The sequence below is a fragment of the Protopterus annectens genome, chromosome 12.part0 (assembly GCF_019279795.1).
Source record: "Protopterus annectens isolate FY-2018-M chromosome 12.part0, PAN1.0, whole genome shotgun sequence".
Lineage (NCBI taxonomy): Eukaryota > Metazoa > Chordata > Ceratodontiformes > Protopteridae > Protopterus > Protopterus annectens.
The window spans coordinates 527,652,987-527,676,102 of NC_056746.1; the positions used below are offsets into that span (position 1 = coordinate 527,652,987).

General features: G+C 39.6%; 1 protein-coding gene across 1 annotated transcript in view; it reads left to right on the plus strand.

Moving 5' to 3' along the window:
- Window positions 1-23,116, plus strand: part of CYTH3 (cytohesin 3) — a 934,108-nt gene that overhangs the window by 566,241 nt on the left and 344,751 nt on the right. Inside the window, exon 6 of the mRNA XM_044089667.1 lies at window positions 1,471-1,551. Within this exon, the coding sequence (XP_043945602.1) occupies window positions 1,471-1,551 (81 nt within the window). The remainder of the gene's footprint in view (window positions 1-1,470; window positions 1,552-23,116) is intronic.

Below are 23,116 nucleotides of genomic sequence, written 5' to 3' on the forward strand. Positions count from 1 at the left end.
CTATTACTGGCTATGACTTGAATGGGGGTCTTACCCACTGTAACCTGAACTTTGAGCAACTCCATGGAGGTCTCTAGTCTAAGTAGACAGGAAGTGAATGTATCTCTAATATAGATAGAAACACCACCTCCTTTGGTTTTCATACCTTCATTTTGTGGACTAAATGTGTGGAAGGCATTGTAGCCTTGCAAGGCTGGGGTACTCTGAGGCCTTGAACCAGGTTTCTGTGACTGCACAGACATCTACATTTTCTAGTGATGGAAGTGCATCCAGGGACAGCAGTTTTTAATTTAAGCTCATAGCATTTAGCAGCATGACCTTTATTTTGTTCTGGTTGGCTAATTTCACATCTGTAGTGTTGTTTTCAAGATCTTGCCTAAAAAAGATACTATGGGGGAGGCCTAAAAAAGATAGTATGGGGGAGGCTAGAGCCTATGCCAGCAGCCAAAAGCCCAAGTGCAAACCATCTCCGGCAAAACAGCAAGGTTTGTCGACCATTGCTTCCCAGGCTGACAGGAACTGCATCCTCTTTGAATGACACCAAAAACTAAGCTAGTAGCTCGATACCCGACCTTAACAGTTATTAAGCACCACCTGCTAAAGTTGTTAAGGACAAATGTAGTGTGTCAGGCAGTAAAATCTACCAGTACTTGCTAGCAAATGACAATGGCAGAAATAAAAGGTTTGTTTCTGCCTGCTCTCCATACCAGTAAGTTGCCCCAAACTTGCTCTTAAAAACATAAATGTAGTTAGAATAACAGGATGTATGTTTGCCCATATTTTCTAAAGGTTAAGCAGTCTAAAACTTAAAACGTATGACATTATTTACTGAATTCTTGGTTGTTTGTCTGAAAACCACAAATTTTATGAAGAACTGACCAAACATTTAACGCAATAATCTGGGTGTTTTGTGAAGATCTGAACAGTTGAGGCATGAAAGGTGAGCGTAAATGTAACGGATTGCATTTTATGTGTGTGTGTGTGTGTGTGTGTGTGTGTGTGTGTGTGTATATATATATATATATATATATATATATATATATATATATATATATGGCAAAACACTTTTTTGTAACTAGAAGTACATGGAGCCCATAAAGTCCCATGCACTGCAAAGAATTATGATCATGTCTCACTGAGCCTAACCGTTTATTATTTGTTCTCGAGGTGAATTTCTTGGCATCTGTGTCACAATCACATAATAAGTTGGTTAAGATCAGTGACCTGATCTTAATCCTTTGTTATATATTTCAGAAATGGAAGGTTCATTAAAACACTGACTTGAAATAAACTGTCCTTAATGTGTTCATAAGGCACTCTCATAGTGTTCTTCACAGCTATTGACAACTCTGCCTTCTGCATTCTGGTCCTTTGATCTGCAATTTGGTGACTTGTATGGTTCCTTTGAATGTTTTGTAAATGGGTATGATTGTATTAAGTATTAATCGCAATGCTTTTTTATTTTATCAGAGATGACTTCAACATTAAAGTTCTTCAGGCTTTTGTTGAACTTCACGAGTTTGCAGATCTTAATCTGGTCCAAGCATTAAGGTAGGTCCAATGATTAGAATGAATAAAAAGTAAATATTGAAGTATATTTTAACTACATGCAACTTGAAAAACATATTTATCAAATGTGTTGCCCTTTGTATCTTGAATCATGTAACACACAAAACCAACCAATCCTGGTGTCCAAAGAGCTCTTGAAGACAAAGCAGCAAGAATATCCAAGAAAAAAGACAAGAGCTCAACACCAAACACTATTTTAATGAGTAAAATAATAAAACGCAGCAAGCTTTTGAGTTACAAAATTCTTTGTCAGTGCAATTATATATTTCATTATCTACAGTGTTTAAATATTTACACCAGCCAATCATATACACATTCTTAAAATCGCATGGGTTATTAAATAGCTAGATACAGTTAAAATAAAACAGCATAGTAAAAGGAACACACATTCATATATAAAAACAAGCCCTCTTTTTTTTTTTCTTGGATATCTTGCACTATGTCTGTTAACATGGTATGAGACCTGCTCTTTTGATACTATGCTGTCTGTTGCAAAAGGAGGCATCTGTTGATGACATGCGTTAATTGCCATCAAGTTGTAAGTTTCATATCATCTTTATGGGTGGAATATTTAAATTTTTCCACCCTCTTCAAAGGACCAAGCCTGATAGTTGTTCTACATGCAGCCAGTAGTCCCATTTGTTTCACAATACCAGGAAACTGGAATTCCCGGGTGAAATGAGAGCCCTATGGGCCATTCATTCATGCCCAGAATCCCCCATCAACTCATCCACTACGCACTGAGAGTTTGGTGATGGGTGGGGCAGGCATCCTCCTCTGCTGTGGCTCTTCCAAGCTACACTGTAGCTTCCCTCTGAGAAGTGTTCTTCCGCAGGCTAAATTCCACTCAGCTTACCGTGAAACTTGCAGATAGCAGCACAGGCTTTCTAGGCTGGAGCTCCACATGGTTAACACCCAGTCCTCCTGCTAGGTGTCAACTGTGTGGTGAGTCATAGACTCCTCCCTCACCTTCAGGATGGGCAAGCAAACAGTAGCTGTTCATTGTCATCCTCCCCAGCTGTGTCTTACAGGTGCCACAAGAAGTGGTGCAGAGCTTAGGTCACCTGCATCTGGTGGATTTTACGTTTAAGAAATATAGACTGGTTTCATGACTGAGATATTAAATCTATAAGTTTACCAAATATAAACTGATATGTTGGTGCCTTGTAAGGTGAAGTATAGTGATAGAAGTTTATAGAAAAGTGGTTGACCTGCTGTGCCATTTACTTATTTGCTTTAGGCAGTGATACTGTACAAAACTGCACCAGTCATCTGTCCCAGGTTTTATTTTGTAGGGTGGTCTATTGAAGGAAGTTATGTCCAATCTAGAGTAGAGTTAAGAAGCGGCATAATTTCAGCCTAACCCTGGTATCTCTCTTCTTCTAGCGTGTGTGTATGTGGTCTTTGTGAGATGCAGAACATGAACTGCTGCACAACCCTTTTACTACGCACTATATGAGTATTTTTCCTTTGCAACTCTTCTGTCTTCAAGGGATTCAAGGGCACTTGTGTGCTAGCAGGAAATGTAAGATGTAGCTTTGATTTCTTTTTGGTCCAGCCGTCATATATTTGTTACCTTGCATGACTTGGATAGTAGCTTCACATGCCACAAATCCTCTGACTATGTATAAACTGGAACAAGTGTTAAGAATGGGGAGGAGGGATAAAAGTTTGCAATACATCTGATTTCTAACATTATTTCCTCAAGGAAAATGTTATCACTAATGTTGCATTTCTTATGTAAGACTGCTTATTCCTGATTTTTTAAACCATGAATACTAAAGCAGATATCCTTTGCACAATGTTTTTCGCCAAGTATGCCAATCCAGTTTATTGTGATATATTCATGTGCAGTGTTACATACTCTAACCACACAACTGGATGAGTCCTGTAATGTCCTTTCCAGATCACTGTACCCAACTTCATCATACTGCATGCTAAGAACTCGGCAGTGAGACAAGCGGAGTACTTTTATATTGCCCAAAAGATGTAGTCCAGATTCAGCTTATTTTGGTGTCAGTAAAGGTCCCGTGCTACAATAGTAATTCAGAGTATCTACTGATTCATACATGTATTTATTGTAATTATTGCAGTCCATAGTAAAGGTTTCCATTGCAGATTAAGTCATTTTTATGTTAATGTTCTTTTTCTGTCACCCACATTATCCTTTGTGTGTAACATTCAATCTTAACAGTATTATATTTTATTTCTGTTAACCCTTCTGCCATTATACAGAAAGTATTATATGAATAGTCTGTTTGTGATTTGCCACTTATTTTGCATCTGAATGGAACACAAGTTTCAATGTCATTTTGAATAATGTACTAATTTTTGTATTCTCCTAACTTTGGTGGTTGTTATCCAATTTTTTTTTTTTTTTTTTGATTCTTAAAGTTTCTAAGGTTCATACTCGGGATGCACTCAGTGGTGTCACCATGTCAAGTTAGGAGGGTGTACTTATCCTTTTTTCCCAGATACAGTGTTTATTCAAGCTGTAAACATCATTATGCATATGCAGGCCATAATCTTTGTTATTGCATACTTAGGCCCATTGCTGTGGTGTTGTGTTAGTCGGCATGCTTAAGCCCTGATTTGTAGCACTTTGTATAGTGAGACACAAGGCTGCAGTATTGCACATACTTAAGCTTTTAATGTGGTTTTGGGCATCTCCGGTTCCTAAACTGCTGCTTTGTGCATATTCAGGTTCTAATATTTGATATTATGCATATTGAGATCTTTTAACTGTGCTGTTATGAATAGTAGCACCCTGAAGAGTGATGCTGTCTATATTAAAGGTCTTAAACTATAGTATTGCGCATATTCAGATCCCAGACAGTAGGGTTATACATATTCAAGCTCTAATTGTTGGTAGTTTGCATATTAATGTTCTAAACTGCACTGATGTGAATATTTTAAGCCCTAAACTACTATGATTTGTATAATCAGATTCTAAGCTAATGTATTCATGCCTTAAACTACAGTATTATATGTATTCAGATTTTAAACTGTGATACTTTGCGTATTCATGCTTTAAGCTGCAGTATGTTGTATTCCAGGTCTTGAAATGTAGTGTTGTGCATTTTCAAGCTCCACTTTGATAGTAGCCTAGCTTGGGAATTAGCCTGTCCAATACAGATATAATTGCTAAGGGCTAAACATAAAAAAATGTCTGTCCATCATTATACACCTCTTCTAAAAACAGTGCACCAATTTTGCTATTTTATTGGCTCAATGAAATCTGTTTTAGTGGTGGTAAACAACAGTTTCCACCACATAAAGATTTGTTTTGTTTGTCATTTTAAGAAATAGAAAACATTCACCATCAGCAGGCCAGAAAACAGTCACCATCAGCAGGCCAGCACTGATCTGAACAACAAATATGCAGAAGGGGGCTCATGGTACTGGACTATTGCACTGCAGCCATCCAGCTAAAAAGAGAAAAGAAATGTGCTAAATCAGAAAGTCAGCTATTATTTTTAAATTAAAGATAGTTGTTGACTTTCTGTTGTATTTCAGGTCCTTAGAACTCCGTGCATGAGCGGAGTTCTGCTGAGATCAGAAAAAAAGTCAGCTTCTTAAAATTACTGGACTGTTTTGAAAATAGTCCAGCATTAGGCTTCCTGATCATCAGTTGGGTTTGATTGGCAGCATTTGACAAGTCACTCAATGAGCCATTCACTGGAGTGCTGCATCATGCAGCAAGAAGCCCTTCCTATTCGCTCAGGCTGCTTCAGGTAAGACACTGAGTGCTAATGCCAAATCTAGGAAGAAGGTAAGTGCTTAAAGTGTGTGCATGTGTGTGTGAGGAGAGAAGGGAGTGTGTGGGTGCATACGTGGGCAACCTATTGAAAGGACTGCTGCTGGAAATTATTAATTTTGTTGTCAGCTAAGTGCCTGCTCAGACATAGATAAACTGCAGACTACGGAAGGGGTCATTGGGGGAAGTATTTCATTTTAGTGCTTGTGAATACATGGACAAACTACTCAAGAGATCATTGGGAGAAATGCTTCATTTTGGTGCTTGTGCAGACATGGATCTAGTACTGAAGGAATCACTGGTGGAAAGGTTTCATTTTGGTGCTTTTTAAGATATGGACTAACTACCGAAAGGGTCATTGGGGGAAATGTTTCATTTGGTCTCAGTGAAGTGCTTGTGCACACATGGATGTACTATTGAAGGAGTTGCAAGAGGAAGTGTTATGTTTGGTGTTAGTGAAGTGCTTGTGCAGCCAAGGACACACTACTGGAAAAGTAATTGTGCTTGAGCATACATGGATATGCTACTGAAGGGGTCACTGGGGGAAATGTTTCATTTGGTGTCAGTGAAATGCTTGTGCATACATAGACAAACTGCTAAGGAGGTCATTGGGATAAATGTTTCATTTTGATGTCAGTTTAGTGCTTGTGCAGACATGGGCAAACTAGTGAAGAGGTAGTTGGGGTAAATGTGTTATGTGGGTGTCACTGAAGTGTTTGTGCATATGTGGACAAACAGCTGAAGTGGTATTTGGGGGCACTGCTTTATTCTGATGTCTGTCACGCCCTTGTGCAGATGTGGGCAAACTACTGAAGGGATCGTTGAGGTAAACATTTCATTTGGGTGTCAGTGAAGTGCTTGTGCATACACGTACAAACTAATGAAGAAATCAGTGGGGAAATGGTCTCATTTACTGCTTGTGCATACATGTTTAAAGTACGGAAGAGATCCATGTGAAATAATTGATGGTCAAATCTGTGTAGGGGGGGGTTAAAGTAAATCACTTAGTCCAATCATTTCTGTTTTTATTTTATTACATCTGATATCTGAGGTATAGTCAGTCAATAAAGTTGGCTTTTAATTGTTGGATGCAGGAGTTGTCTATGGATAAAAGTGACTGATACTGTTGTTGTTCTTCTTCTTCTTTCGGCTTTTAGGGGTTAGGGTCACCACAGAGGAACTCAGGTCTGCTAATGATTGGCAGTAGATTTTTACAGTGCTGAGGTGCCAGCTCAACACCCAACCTTCAACAAAGGCACGCCCATTTACGCATGTCTTTTGAAGGCCACTCTACCGCGGGGAGGACATGCAGACTCCACACAGAAGGTGCTCCAGCCGAAAATCAAACAGGAGAACCTCTTGCTGTGAGGTGACAATGCTACCGCTGCACCACAGCAGCTGTCCAAAAGTGACTGATACTGTTATTTGTTTAAAATAAGCAAAACTTTGCAGAAGTAGTGTGCATTTTTTTCGTGTTCTGTAACAGTTATGCATCAGCATTGCACTTAATAAGTAGCTGACTGTGGTGGTCTAGGCAGGATGTTTGTTATAGCAACTGATTATTGGCAGAGTATTGCACTGAGTAGTGTTGCCATATAACACCACTTGGTTTCCTGTTGAGTTTTTGGCTGTTCATTCCTTCTGTGTGAAGTCCTCTTCTCATTGTGGATTTTATTGAAGTGATTTGGCTTCTTCAACACTCCATGGATATAATATATGCCTATGGCCACTTGTTCTTTTGCTTTGCATCCCAGTCTAACACCAGAGTAATATACAAAAGTTAACTTGCATTTTCTGAAGGATAGGAAAGCAGGCACTATTCCCAGAAAGAATATGTTTCCCTACTCAGGATTTTTTTTATTCAGGCCATCATCACGTCAAAAGTTAGTGGGAGGAAAAAAATCTAAGATGCACCTCAGTGCACGTACACATGTACAGCTTTTTGGGTCCTAGCAGGCCCCATCTTAATTCAGTTATTTTCTTACAGTGGAGTCTTGGCCAATTACATAGTATTAAAAGCATGTTAAAATTAAGACTAAGTATTTAAAAGTAAGAAAGAAGTAATCTATCTGGATGGTGTGGCTGCAGGATAAGGGGAAAGGGCACTGGGGGAGTTCTATTAGCCTAGTGGGTAACAGGGGTACCCATGGGGTGTTAATCCTGTTAGACATCTTAAGGTGTATATAGTCGGTAAAGTGGCTGTAATGAGTGGGTTTGTACCGAAGCAGTCTGTGGATGAAAGTGAATGACCACATCTGTTTGATCAGAGGTAGCAGTTATTGACCTGCTGTAATACACCCCCACCCTTCTGTATTTGGATCCACCCATTCATTTGCTTCCTGCATCCCCTCATTTGCTTTGAAGTCCCCAGCCATCACTGCCTGCATGTCAGGAATAAACACACGTCATAGACTACAGTAATGTAATTTGTAATATTAGTAATATAAAAATGGAAATAACTTGTGTACGAAATGTATCACAATGTCAACTAGTACAAAGTTTGCATAGCCAGTCACACTGACTGCATTGACTAGTGACAGCCTCTACCTTGCAACATACGTAAGCATATGTGTGCCCAGACAGTAGCCAGTGCTGTGCCACTGCCAATAGTGGAAACACACTGCAATATTAAGTTGTTCGGTTGTTACAGCAGAGTTATTGAAAGAAGTGGGGAAAGCTGTCTTTGTGGTTCACAGAGGTAATGCTCTTACTGCTGTCCAGGTGTAATGTGAGCAACTAATGACTTGGGCTCTGGAGGAACCAGTCCGGGAGGGGTGAGATGGAGCATTCATCATCAGCTTTACCTGTCTTAAGTGGTGAGTTTCAGGGGCAACTGAGTCCTATGCAGTACTGACATACATCAGAGGCCCCATATCACAGCAGCAGGCAGCTGAAAGGACTTGAATGCACACCCACCAAGTAGTACTTTTAGTACTGTAGCCAGTGCGAAGGGACAAATCTCAAATATGAAGTGGGTCATTGCCGGTGCACACTTAGAAATTGCACCAGCAATGTTTACTTGTTGAAAACAGGTTACATTTGTCTTTTTTGTTTGTTTGTTTTTGGGGGTTTTTTTGCAGGTAGCAACTGACGACAGTCAAAGAATTTCATTCTGATCACCTGTAGAGAAGCCAAAAAACCTTGATGTTTCCTGGATAACTGTCTTTCATGACTGGCTGTTGCCCAAGGTGGACTAAATCTTTCACTTGAGTATGGAAAGAATGATGATCAGCAAGACCAAGAGGCAAAAGGACATAAACAAAAAAACGAAGTATTAGCTTCTTAAAGTAGAACTTGCGTATAATCTAAAGTCGGCTAGCAGTCAGTGATGATGGGTTTAGCCACTCCTGGCACATTTACTCAGTTGGTCTTTGCCCTCAGGGGTAAACTGTGCTGGTTTATGGGTAAGTTCACCATCATCAATGTTCAGTTGCTGACTGTTTATTCTGTTTTACTATATGCATCCAGGACTCAGTGAAGATGCTTCCAGAATTAGAGGAGGTTGAGGAATTTATCCGAGTTTCATCAGCTCAAGATTATACTGTTCTGGCATTCAGTGAGTGCCACCACTCATGCTGCCATGTGTTTAACTGTTTATCCCCAAAAAGCAAAAGTTTATGTGACTTCTGCTCATTTGCACTTCAGTTGTGAGAGTATCCTTAACGGTTGCTGGTGACCATTTGGTTACAGAGTAGCCTTCTTTGTTGATTACAAAAACATTTTAACATCAAGACTACTTCACAGAGTTAACTGGTTGCTTTTTCTGTCTGATTTCCGCATTGCTGAAGTGTTTTCTTTCCCACTTCAATCTTTGCTCCTTTGTTATTTTGTACCTCTCCATATCTCTCTTCCATTAACACATATACAGTACAGGATGGTAGATTAGTCATCCCCGTTGTTTTTGTGTGGCTTCCTTTCTTTTAGGCTTTCCTTTTCATACACTATTCCCATGTGGACATTATTTACACAGAAAAAGCCCTGGATTTTTTGAAGCCTTTGCGAGTTGCAAAGCCATACTTGAGGCTGCGAGGTATATTATTTTGTTGCTGTTGGTTTCACTTACATGATGGTTAAATTTAAGGATCTGATGCTAAAAGGGAGTGGTTTATTTTTCTCAAGTTCAGTGTGTCAAGTGTTTAGAAGATCCTCCTCCTGAGTTGTTTTTAGACTTCAAATTGTATAAAAAAAGTATATTTTCAAATAAATCCAGTTGGAAAATGTTTTAAATAACTTTTACATGCTCATAGCACTCTGAATCTGAGGGACTGTTTCCCTTGTATCAAAGTATTAAAAAAAATCTAACCAGTCATTTCTTCTGCCCACGCAGGAGGATAATCTGTTTTCTAAACTGTCTGTTACAGGAGAATAACTTGACTTCCGTCCAAATAACTTGTTAGTTTCTCTCTGTCGCTTTTTGTACATGTGGCAAAAGGTTCAGTAAAACACTGTTCCAGTACATGTACAGTCATTTCTGTAGTATGTTATTCCAGTACCTTATAGGGAGTAATTGTGTGATTACTAAATGGAGCTCTGTACACTCAGTTCAGTTTGGGTATTACTTTTTAGCATTTAATTGGTTTCACACTTTATGCTTTCCAGAACTATCCTGATTCTTTAAGTGAAGGAAGTGCACTCTGGGACTATGGGATGGGGTTAGCGTAATGGTTAAAGTTTTCAGTTTATAGACACAAAGCACAGATTTCTGTCAATAACCTAAGGTTATTAACTAAGCTTAAAGTGACCCTTCAGGGCAGTTAGCTTAGTATTTGTCTGCAAACCTATGAACACAGTTTTGCTCTTGTTCCTGCTTTAAACCCCTCCTTTGAATGTTCTTATTTAAGAAGTTATTGTAACAGGAGATATTTTGAAAGGCACATTGTTGCATCACAGTCTTCTCACAGGCCCTTTCTGTTTTGCACTCTTAATACATTTAACATTAAGATTCCGTACATTTTTCCTTCTGCTTTTCCACTGGACCAATGAGGGAAAGTGGAAAAGGATTTTGCAAGAACCATGTAAAGTTCTTCAAAAATAAGCATTTCTTGGCAGATGAGATCAGACTAGACTGTAGTCACTGTTATAAAATGTAGGGGAAATGCTCAAATAAATTCATAATTATTATCCCTAAAGAATGTTTGTTTCCTCAACTTACTATTTATTTATTTATTTATTTATTTATTTATTTATTTATAGTTTGTTTGCTAGGATAGTCCATTGGGCCACAAGGTGCCCATTTTCAGTGGAGTCCGGGGAAGAAAAGCTCCAGAAAATTACAATTTACAGATTTAACATGAGTTATTAGAGAAATGTAATGTGCACAAATGAAGCAAAATTAAACAAATAGAAAAACACATATTAGTAAAGTGCACATTAGTACAGTGCAATAAGAGTAATATTTACAAACCGTCCAAGTTTTTAACAGTTTAACATATTAGCACAATGCAATAACAGAAACAGTCTACATTTTTTAATAGTTATACTGAATTGTACCATTCTAGGAGTTATGCTAATTCCTAGGGTTTATTAGGAGTACAAAACAATGGGAGGCTATTGTGAATTATAATTTATAGAGAGTAGCTATAGTGTAGGGAGATTATGTGGGGTGGGAGCAAGAGCATTCCCATAGTGAAGTTAGGTGTGTGTGAAGTAAGATTTTGAATGAGAGAGGCTGTTGGTGGTGCGGATGAGAGATGGGAGGGAATTCCAGTGGCATGCTAGAGAGAAGGACATTAGAGGTTTGTCTGGTGGATGGGCAGGTTTATGCAGTTCAATTAGATTTTGAGAATTAGATCTCAAAAGTCTATTTGGTTGGTGCATTTTAAAGGTGGTGGCAAGAGAGGGGACAGAGAGAGGGGGTGAAAATAAGTGTGTGTGCTTGGACAAGTTGAGTATAGTAATTGGACAGCTCAAGCCAATTCATTTGTTGTGGGGCAGTGCAGTGATGGGAAGCGAATCTATGGCCGGTTGCAAATTTTGTTATTTTATTATAGCAAGAGGAGAGTTTAGTCTTGAGGGAGAATTGCAGGTTAGTAAGGATAGAGGCACTGTACAGGAGGGTTGGGATAAGGCAAGTGTTGAGCGAGGTTGAGCCTAGTGGAGGGAAGAGATATAACGGTTGTGGCGGTAAAGCATGCTTATTTTTTGTGTTCTTTTGATATTTACTTGTAGACGATTATCAAACTTTAGCTGGTCATCAATCAGGACTTCTAGTAGTTTAGCATTAGAGACTATTTTGACAGGAGCAGTATTTTGACTGGTGACTGAGAATGAGGTTTTATCTAGGGTGGTGGTTTTGGAAGCAGTAAATGTCATGAGTTTAGTTTTAGTAGCATTGAGTGCTAAATGGTTGTCCATCATCCGTTGCTCAGTAGAGGAGAAGACATATTGGGTTAATTTAACTAGGGTGGGTATAGCGGCATATTGGACAAGGTTGGCATTTGGGATGGCTTGGTAAAAATTGTTTATGAATATATTGAATAGAAGAGGGCCTATAATTGAACTCTGGGGGACACCTGTGGGAGTATTGCAAAAAGGGGACGTGGCTTTTTTCCATCTGACTGCTTGTTGCCTGTTTGAGAGGTAACTGGTAAACCAGTTAATAGAGGAGTGGGACAGATTTAGTTTGGAGAATTTAGTGAAAAGAAGGTCACGAGAGATAGTGTTGAATGCCTTAGAGAGGTCAAGGAGGAGAGTGGACATGATGTGGCCAGTGTCACGGGCCTTATTAACTGTTTCTAGGAAGGAGAGGAGAGCTGTGGTAGTGCTGTGGCTGGGTCTGAAACCATGTTGAGTAGGAGTTAGAAGTTGGTTGTTTATATGAGGTAAGGTAGAAGTTGTGGATGGATGCATTTTTTCAAGAACTTTAGAAATGGGGGGGAAGTAGTGATAGGTCGGAGGTTTGTGATATTATTGTTATTACCACCTTTATGGAGTGGAATAATAAAGGCCTTTTTCCAGAATTGGGGAACTTGACATTCAGCAATAGATCAATTTATAAGAATGCAGATGGGAAGAGCTATGCCTTCTGTGGCAACTTTTAAGAAATAAGGTATATTATCAGGGGCACTGGAGCCAGGTTTCAATGTTAGTAGAAGTTTTTTATGGTGGCTGTAGGGATGGGGTTGAAGGAGAAAGGAGGAGGTTGGGAGAAGGGAATGCTAGGGGAGGGATAGGTAGAAATAAGGGTGAGGAAGCTGAATGGGAAGTGAAGGATGAAGTGAAGGATGATGCATCTACTTATGAAATCGATAAAGAAAGTGTTAAATTGGATGGCCAAGTCCAAGTCAGAGGCATCTGGAGCAGGGCAGGGTTTTTCTTTTTCGCCAGAGTTGGGAAGGGAGGAGATTCCATGCCAGAATTTTTTGGGGTTGGTGGTATTTTTGGTTTGGAGTGTAGAGAAGTAGGCTTTGCGGTCTGAGATAATAAGTTTTTTTACTTTGTTACAAAGTGTTTTAAATTCATTAAGGGTGGTGATAGTTTTATTTTTGGAGTAGCATTTTCAGGCTTTATCCCAGAATCGCATGGCTAGTAAGGTTTTTTTGGTTAGCCAAGGTACAGGATTGCTTCTTATGCGTTTTGTTTTCAGAGGGGCAATGAAGTCGAGCAACTTGAGGAAAGTTGAGTTAAAGTAAGTAACAGCGTCTTCTAAGGGAAGGGTTTTTAGTGGGTAACAGTTCTTTTTTTAGTGCATTTGAGAATGTGCTAGAATTAAAGTTTTTTAGACAGTGAGTGAAGGTGTAGATATGAGTTAGTTGTATGGAGGAGGGAAGACGGTGGGCAAAAGTGGGGAAGTGATACAATTTTTTTTTTTTTGTAAAAGCTACCACAAGCGGTCTGTATAGTTGCGTTTACTTGTGGGTAGGTAGTTCTTTAGTCGTAAACTCCTGGCTGGGTAACTTTTGAACTCCTTTTGTCTTCAACTCTACATGTTTTGATTAGTTTGTGATAACTCTCAAGTGTGTATTATTACCAAAGATTCTTGCCTCACTTGCTTTCTTGTGGAAGGAACACATTTCCATCTTTAATTATGCTGTATTATTAATTATAATACTCCAAAGTTATGTTTCCCCAGTTTTTAATTTTTACTCCTGAACTTCAAAAAATTTTCTGTCTTGACCACATTGTAATATTTCGTCAACCATAATTTCAGAATTTATTTGCACAGGCTGTAGATGATTGAGTGTAAATGTTGGGAGTATTGCATGCAAAGTTCCCATGGTTTTGTCCAGAATACTGTAGTAACACATGGAATAATAAAAGTTTTTATGGGGAACGTTAAAGTTAAAATATCTTTTTAGACCTTTTGAAAGCTATTACATAGTCTCAGGACAGTAATCAATTAGCAGTTTGCAGTGCAGTTTATATCCTACCTCTGGCACAGAAGAATAAATGAGTGTGAATAGTCAGCACACTTTATGCTATAGGCTTCTGAATACACCTGCCCATTCTCAGTTGTAGAATGGCATGCTTTATTTCTCTTTAAATAATAAGCCTAATCACCCTATTGGAGAACAAATGATGCTGATCATATTGATCATTGCTGCAGTAGCCTAAGCTATATGGGCAATATCCTAACAAGAATATAACAGCCGGCCAGCTTCCAAAGCTTCAGGGTACCGTCTATGCGACCAAGCAGTCAGAGAGCTGAAGCTGAGCAATCTAAAGATAGGTTTGGGTGCCAAGCCCTTCATTGCTTTGCTTCTGCAGAAGAGAGCGCTCCTGTGCTGGCTTTCAAGGGTCAGTGGTTGGCTTGTACAGTTCCATTGCTGTGCACATAAGTTCCCTTTGTGGAATAATCTTCCACGTTTAAAATGTACTGTTTAAATGTACTTCGCTGGTTATGAAAGTTGTTTTTTATTAGGAGTTTGTGTTTTAAATGACTGTCATGAGACTTAACTGTATTTTTAAAAGGGAGTATACTTTTTCCATTTTAAATTAAAAGTTGTTTAAAGCATTTTAAAACCATTTTATCTCTGGCAAAATTGTGTTTATTTTAATTTTTGGGGATGGAAAAGTATTTTCAAGTGCTTTTTCCTGTGTTTTTACTGGGGAAAAAGTGACTTTTTGTGCATTTGAACTTTTACCAACTTGTGCTGCTTTGTTTCCCTGAGAAAGAGGCACTATTTTTGGCTTGACCATGGAAAAAAAGTACCAGTACAGTAGTCTGTCCTTGTTCCAGGCGCAAAAAGTTAAGGAAACAGCCTTTGCCACTACAGCAGATGAGCAGTTTGCCTCAGCCACTGGTGGGTAACTCCGCAGTGGCCAAAGGTCTTTTACCCCAGACCCTTCTGATTTAACACCTACAGCTGCTGTGGGCCGGGGGGTAGCCTAGTCCTCTTCAGCTGTTTGGGTCTCCCAGGTAGAGTAGGGAGAGCCATTCTTGTTGATCTTGGAGAAGGGACTAGGAAGATTATCACTGTTTAGTCGTTATGTTGTGCCCATCCCTGGGAAAGCTGCTGCTGCCATTAACATCCCCACTGCCCCCACCTTTCCTGTCAAAAAGAAGCAAAAAACTAAACATGCATCTGCTCCTCCTCAAATTCCCATGGACAGGAATAGTGTATTAGGTCTGGCTCAGGTTTTAATTCGGGTTGTTGATCCTTCTTTTAAGGTAGTAGTAAAAAAAAAAAAAAAAAAGGAATTCCTTTTTCCCCTGAAGAGATTCACGGTTCTGAGTCTGGAAAGGAAGATGGAAGGGACAGATGCAAGGTTTTCTCCTCAGATTTCTTATTCAGACTCTGAGGAGAGCATGGCATATGTCTCTCTTTAAGGGATTCTCTTTCTTGAGACTGTTTTCAGAATATGCCAGTCTTTTCAGTGGAAGAACACTGAGGTTTCTCAGTCCCTCAGAAAATACCATAAACCGTTACAAATAGAATTTCCAGCACCTTCACCCATTCCTCCTGTGCTGCCTGAGTTGAAGCATGTGTGTCGCTGCCTACAGTTACCATGATAGCCATCCTGCTGCCCATAAAAAAGCAGATAGATTGTATAAGGTTCCTCATTCTTTCAAGTTTTTATATTCTCATCCCAAACCTGACCCAGCAGCTATAGCTTTAGTTAACATTACTCCTGCTAAACATGTAGTTAATTCCAGTCCTACACTTTCTGCCAAGAATGGGTAAATGATAGGTATTTATTTATTTGTTTTTGTTTACCAGGAAAGTCTGACTGGGTAATTCACATTTTCAGCGAAGGCCCAGGGAGAAAAGCTCCCTTTGCTTACACTACATTATATTAAGTTCCAGTCAAACACAGAATAGTTTCATTTCTATTTACATTTATACATATACATTCTAAGATTTTACAGAGAATCTAAAAGAGAAAACACACATGCAACTTAGAGGATTTACTAAAGAGAAAACACACATGCAACTTAGTGGATTGTAAAGTCAGCAGTTATGTATAAAAATGTTTTGTCAATTCAGTAAGAGGTTGGGAATATTTGGAGAGTATTGTACATTGAAAAAGTTTTAACCCTGTGGTGAGCATGTACAGGATCAGGGTTGGTTAAGATGTTTAAGCAGCAGTTTAAAGCTACTGAATTTGTCAGAGAGTTTTGTTTGCATGGGGATACTATTCCACAGTTTAGCAACAAACTGGGAGTAGAGCGAGTCTCCTGCAACATTATTTGACATATTTGTAAGTAATAAGAATTTGTTACTGGAAAGAAGGTCCCTTGCTCAACAGTAGGGTAGTAATAAATTCATAGATTAGTACTAGGCTAACTGCCTCGTGGTCTATTTTAAGCCTAGCCAGTTATCCCATGTGGGCATCAAACCCTGCACCTTGTGTTTGCAAGGTAAACACCTTGACCATTATGACAACTTCCCACCTTTTGTAGTGCTGGGCATTTTTCTGGATGATGAATGAGATTGTGTGCTGTAGTCGGTTGTGAATATGTTAGAGAGTTGTGCAGTTCAAGACATTTTAATTGCTTTAAGCTAAGGCAGTTGTGGATCCTGTGAGGGGAGACTGGTGGCAAATTTTGATATTTTATTGTAGCAGGAAGCAAGTTTCTTTGAGCATTGTTTACATTTGTTAGGATAGGAGTGGTGTATAAGAGAGTCGGCAGTCAGAAGTTGGTAGCTAGAGTTTTTCTTGCAGTTTCTGTAAGAAATCCATTGATCCTGAAAAGGGAGCCTAGGTTCTAGTGTGTAGATTTTATGGTGTACTGTACATGATGTTGATATTTGAGATTTTCATCTATTATAACACCTAGAAGTTTACTGTGAGTTACAGTTTCAATGACAGTGTTATTTACTGACTTTATGATAAAAGAATGCTTTTGATTTTGGCAACGTTTTGAGGTGAAAAGCATCAGCTTAGTTTTCTTGTGGCTGAGTAGAAGGTTTAATTCTTTGAGCCAGGTTTCTACAGAGGAGAAAGATTTTGGGGTAAGGTCTTGGAGTTTATTTATTGTTAAGGCTGCAGATTTTAATGTTGGGTCTACTGAACTAAACTAGCATGGTGAGTGGAGGTCATTAATAAATATCTTAAATAGTAGAGGACCCAGAATAGAGCCCTGAGGGACACCTGTAGTAATTGGTGGAAAAGGTGAGTAGGTTTGTTGCAGTTTAACAGTTTGTTGCCTTCCAAATAGGTAACTAAGGACCCACAGCAAGGAGTGTTGTAAAAGTCCTGTTGAGGAGAGTCAAATGAGCAGTTGCTGGTGCGAGACAGTATCAAATGATTTTGACAAGTCTAAGAACATGGTGGACACAAGCAGACCACAGTTTCTATGTCTGTTTATTATATTGGTAAAATGGAGTAGAGCAGTAGTAGTGTTGTGCTGGGGCCTACAGCCATGTTGTGTTTCTGAGAGCATGTTATTTAGGTTAGGTATTGCATCAGCTGCATATGGATACAGTTCTCTTAATATTTTGGAGAGGGAAGAGAGAATCACTATTGGTCTGTAGTTATTAAACTCTGTAGATGTGCCGCCTTTGGGTAGTGGTATGATGTAAGATTTTTTTTCCACAGTGATAGAGGACATATATTTCTGCTGTTGACCTATTAATTAGTATGGACACAGGGAAGGCTATGACTTCTGCAGCCATTTTTAGGTAGTCTGATGGTAGTTGGTCTGCAGCTACAGAAGTAGTTTTTAGTTTAAGGAGGAATTTCCTTATGGGTGAGGTAGGTTCTGAACTAAAATTGAAGAGCTGTGAGTGGTTTTGATTGGTCAGGGGTAGAGTGAGGGGGAACAGATGCATTGGTGTCTGAGAGATAAGATTGATTGTATAAAGTAGGAAGTTTTGGGTTGTTTGTATGTTTGCCCTATAGGTTAGTTAGTATGTTTGCTTATCCTGTTTGACCTGGAGTTTGCAAGGTTTCTAAGATGTCTAACTTCAAACATGTAATGTTCAAACCATTATGGTCAAAGTTACAAAACTTCGACTATGGATAAAGAAAAAAAAAAAATGGAAAACTAAATAAACTGTTTTAAGCAGGGGGGCAACCCCCACACCCCCCACTACTTAAATATACCAGCTCTGAGATTGCGCCCCATTGAACAAAATGGAAACCTCCACTTATGGAGATTTCCATTCAAAAAATCGAACTTGTGGTCTCGGCCATATGAGGTTTCGAACTTGTAAAAGTTCGACTACATGATAGGAACCCAGTTTTGAGTTCTATTTTTGTACCAGTTGCTCGAGGCTTTATCTCTTTTATCATGATTTTTTTGTTTCCTTAGTCAGCCATGGTGCGGGGTTGAACTTTACTCTTTTTATTAATTACTGGTGCTAGATTATTTAAGGCCTGTAAGAATACGTTATCAGAGTGTTGTACAGCAGTGTCTAGCATCATTGTTCTAACATTTCAGTTATAATTTTTTAGTGTTTCATTGAAAATATCTTTGCTGAAATTGGTTGTATTTCATATTTGATTATGGATGATATGTTTATCTAGGTTATGGTGAGTTCTAATAGCATATGTTGGTATGTGGTCACTTAATGCTGTCTGAGAGGCAGCCCACTTTTGTCAGTTTGTGTGGTTTGTTTGTAAGAATCCAATCTAATGTTGAGTGTTTCCCTGAAGTTTTATTGATTCTAGTAGGTGTGGTTATTAATTATCTGAAGTTTTACAAGTTTATGGATTCAGTGGGGATAGTGGAATTTGAGTTGACAGTCAATACTTAATTCTCCAAGTATTATAGTTTCATGGTTAATTTGTTGGGATATCCAGTACAGGATGCTTTCAGCAGTATCAATGTTATTCCTAGTGATGTATAAATTTCTGTTAAACATATCATTTTCCTATTGTTGATTTGTAGGAGTATTATTAGTAGTTCAGTATTGTTAAATTGGGATATTTCCTGTGTAAGTAAGGTAATGGTTAGGGAATTTTTATTGATTGCTACATCACCTGCACGCTTGTTCTGTCTGTCATGCCTGAGTATATTGTACCTGGGGGGTCTCATTATCTTTTATTTCTTTTTTTAACCAGGTTTCAGTAGCTGTGAAAACATCAGGAGTGTATTTGGCAAGATAAGCATGTATGTCTTGGATTTTATTGCACATACTTTTTAGGTTCATATTTAGTAATGTGAGTTTGCATTCTGTTTTTTTTTTTTTTTCGGGGATGTATTAGGTGACTGGTTTATTTTGGGGTTGGAAGTGATGGTTTTATAAACAGTGGGTCCAGGGTTGGGGTGAACATCTCCGCTTATTTTTTGAAGTGGTATTTTACACCGGGAAGAGTGTGGCCAAGTTATATTTTGGTCTTGGTTTGATATCTCATCGTAAATTTGGATACTTAGTTTTAAGATATTTATAGAAAAATAAATCAGATGTTGTTTGTTTGTGGAGATAGGGTGTTATGGAAAAAGACTGGGTAGATGATGTTATTCTTTGTGAGGATTGGTTGAAGTCGTAAGTATTTGAAGGATGTGGATTTGATAATTGGTGAAAAAGGCTAGCAGAGTGAGGAGAAATAGTAAAATAATCTGATTTAGGGGCATATTATTTAATTTGAGTTTTATCTGTGTTGTAAATTAGGATAAAAAAATAGTAGGAGGATAGTGGGTTGATTGTAGAGATGCAGTTTGATAGTTATAGAAGACGAGAATTAAGACAATTTGTGAGAGAGTCTTGCATGGTAAACTAGAGTGAGTGTTACTATTGGGAGTGATTGTATTGATTGTTTTCCTGCTGGAGGGAACTGCTGGTATTGGTTAGAGGAACATATGGTGATGCTATGGAAGTGTAAATGTAGAGTAAAACTGGGTGGGTGGGATTTGGGGGTAGGATAAGAGATCGGGAGTGAGCATGAGCGTTATCAAGGGCGAACAATGTTCATAGGTGGTAGGTACTAGGCTATTGGCCCTAGGGCCTATATAAGCCTAGCCAAAAAGGTACCCTGGCTTTCGCCACCCAAGAAAATTATTTTCCTGTGCCCTTGATGAGCAGAGCCTCAGGGCTGATCCCCAGGGTGAATTTCCTATTTCCCATCCAATCATCAAGATTTTTCTTGAAGAGGGCTAATGAGGAGCTTTGTTTGATATAGATAAGTAGTTTGTTCCAGAGTATGGGAAGTCTCTGGGACAAGAATCTATCTCTCTAGCATGTTCTGCTTATTGTGGTGACAAGGTTTAGGTCCCTAGAGCGTGTAGCTCGGAGGGATTGGGATTTCTTTAAGTGGAGCATGTCCAACAGCTCTGGGTTTAACATAGCTTTGTATGTTAGGCAGCGATCGTCTTTGAGCAGGCAATATGTGGCAGAGTAAAGCTGGAGTTTTTTGAGACTGTCTGCTTAGGGCATCTATTTGAGGCCGATAATCCTCTTTGTGAGGTATTTCTGCAGCCTTTTCAGTTGTTGTAGATGTCTTGTGAGGTACATACCAAAAGGGGCGTTGTACACTATAATGGGTCTAATGAGTGACTAGTAGAGTGGAACAATGACCTCTTTTTTTCCTGGATGAGAAACCTTTTGTGATGAGGTGTGCCACGTCGAAGGATTTCCTGACTACTGTGGCAATGTGATTATCAAAGGAGAGAGTACTGTCTACCTGTCCCAAGGTCTCTTATCACACTTTCAGTGTTAAGTAGACTACCACCTATGTGGTAGCTCATGGGAACAGAGTTTTTAGCAAAGGGGATGACAATGCACTTTTTGGCACTGAGCTTGAGGCCATGGTTTTGACACCAGGCATCTGTCTCAGTGAGGCCCTTTTGTAGGATGTCCACATCGTTAGGGGTTTCGATTATGGCTCCTATTTTGCAGTCATCTGCGAACTTCATTAGCCAAAGACTTGTGTTAGCCTGTACTTCAGAAAAGTAGATACCAAACAGGAGAGGACTCAGGACTGAACCCTGTGGTACTCCACTTGTAACTGGTCTGAAGTCGGATTTGGAGTCTCCTACTTTCACAGTGTGGGGTTCTGTCAGTGAGCCAGTTGGCAACCCATCTTGTGACAAAGGGATTTATACCTAGTTTAGTGAGCTTATCTTTAATTCCAGAGTGGGGGATGGTGTCAAAAGCCTTGGTGAGATCTAGATAGGCTGTGTAAACCATCTTACCCTCGTCTATGGCTTTGGTGACTGCTTCAGAGAAGTCTATCAGGTTTAGGAGACATTAATTGCCTTTTACAAACCCAAACTGGGTGGGGTCCAGAGTTTGGAGGTTACCAATGTCTTTGTTTATAAGTTCCATGATGATACATTCCATGGCCTTGCAGACCAGGCTCGTTAGGCTAATGCGGCGGTAGTTCCCGTGTCCTTAGTGGCTCCCCCTTTGTGAAGTGGGATAACCATCGCTGTGCACCATTCATTAGGCATAAAGCCTGAGGTAAGGCTATGATTGAACATGGTGCTAAGTAGGGTGCCAGTTCATTCTGTAGTTCGTGTAGAACGCAGCCTGGGATGTTGTCAGGTCCCATGGATGCTGTATTCTTGGCTTTGGAGAGTGTGGTTTTTACCTGTGCAGCCGTGATTATAGGAACTTTGCATTCTTCTGGTGTAGAGATGGGCCCTTTAGGGGGTGAGAGGGTAAACTTAGCACTGAACCTATCTGCCAGGATGTTGCCAATATCAGTTGGTTCTGTATATTTAGTGCCATTGTGCTGTAACTCAGAGCAGATCTGAGTGTTGCCATTGAGATTCTTGACAATAGCTATAGAATGCTTTGTGGTTGTCTTTAGAATCAGTGGCAATTTTGTTTTCATAACTAGCTTTGGAGGATTTTATGAGGGATCTTAGCTTCTTACTGAGGTTGACCAGTGAGTTCCTCCAGTCATGGGATTTTACTCTTTTTTGCAACAGTTTATTTCTTCTGTTGTAGAGTTTATGGAAGAGGACCACCAGATTGGCTTCCTTTTTGTGGAGAATAGCATCTTGGTTCTGTTAGGGATAGCACGAGCCATGCACTCATGTAAGTGTTTATAAAGTGCATTTGTGTAGGATTCAGCAGTCGTACCTCTATTGTCCGTCTGCATGGGTGTCATGAAGTTTGCGACTTCTGTCTTAAGAAGTGCAAAGTTGGCTTTGGAGAAATTTTTTACAATGGTTTCACTAATGGGGATGGGGGTGGGATGTGGATGTCTAGGGTGATTAGCTTGTGGTCGGATCTGACCAACAAGGAATTGACCTCTGGTGTGGGAACACCGGTCACCCATGTTGGTAATGACCAGGTCTAGGATATTGCTGCCCCTGGTTGGGGTGTGGATAAGTTGATCCAAGTCTTTGGAATTTATGAATTCCAGAAAACGTTGAGGAAAACAGTTAGTACATGAGTAGTTTTCTCAGTTAATGGTGGGGTAGTTGAAATCGCCCATTATTAAGGTGTTGGGCTGTACCCTAATATTTTCCACTGTATCAAGAAATGAGGCATGGGAATCCTGGGCCATGGTGGGGGATCTGTAGCAAGTTACAATTTGGATTGCGGTCTTGCCCAGAGTTAGTTGCACTTGGATAATCTCGGATGTAATATTCTGAGCAACTAGCCTGGATGTGTGGATATCCTTAATGAATATGGATACGCCTCCGCCCTTAGTGTTTCAGTCCAGGTTAGGTGGCCGAAAGGTGTAGTATGAATTATAGCCTGGTAATGCAGGGGTGCTGTCTGGAGCCTTGAACCAGGTCTCTGTCACTGCACAGATGTTGATGTTCTCCATTTTAAAGAGTGCCTCGAGTGAATGCATTTTGAGGTTTAGACTTCTAGCATTGAGTAGCATTACCCTCAGATTTTGCTTGCTTGTACCTGTTATGATGGTGAATTTGTCATTTGAACCTTGCCTAAAAAAGGCACTATAGGGGTGACAAGAGCCTTAGCCAGTATCCGGAATCCCAAGGGCGACAGGTGCAGGCCATGTCTGGCAAAGCATCGTGGTTTGTCGATCATGTCATCTCAGGCAGACAGATACTGGATCCCCTTAGAATGACACCAGAAGCTTAGCCAATTTTTGAAGTTAATCATTTTGTCCCTGTACTGTGGTATCATTCTGGTTAATGGAAGGATGCTACTGTGGGTTGAAAACATGTCAAGAGACAGAGAAAACAATCACTAGCTTAGTTTAAACAGCTAAAGATCTGTTGAGAGATAAGTAAAAGGAACGATGCAGTTTAAAGGTCTCTCTCTTAGTACATGAATGTCTTGTTTTTTTTTTTGCTGTATGACACAGTTTTAGTAGGAGAGTTAGTCCAATATCACCTTGACCTGACTAATGGTGATGCAGTAAAAAAATTCCACTTGACTTTTGAACAACTGTGTTAATGTAAGGAGGCTTCTATGGACTTTGAAATGCAAAATCCAAAAGCCTACCTACCCCCAGCCCCCCCCCCCACACACACAC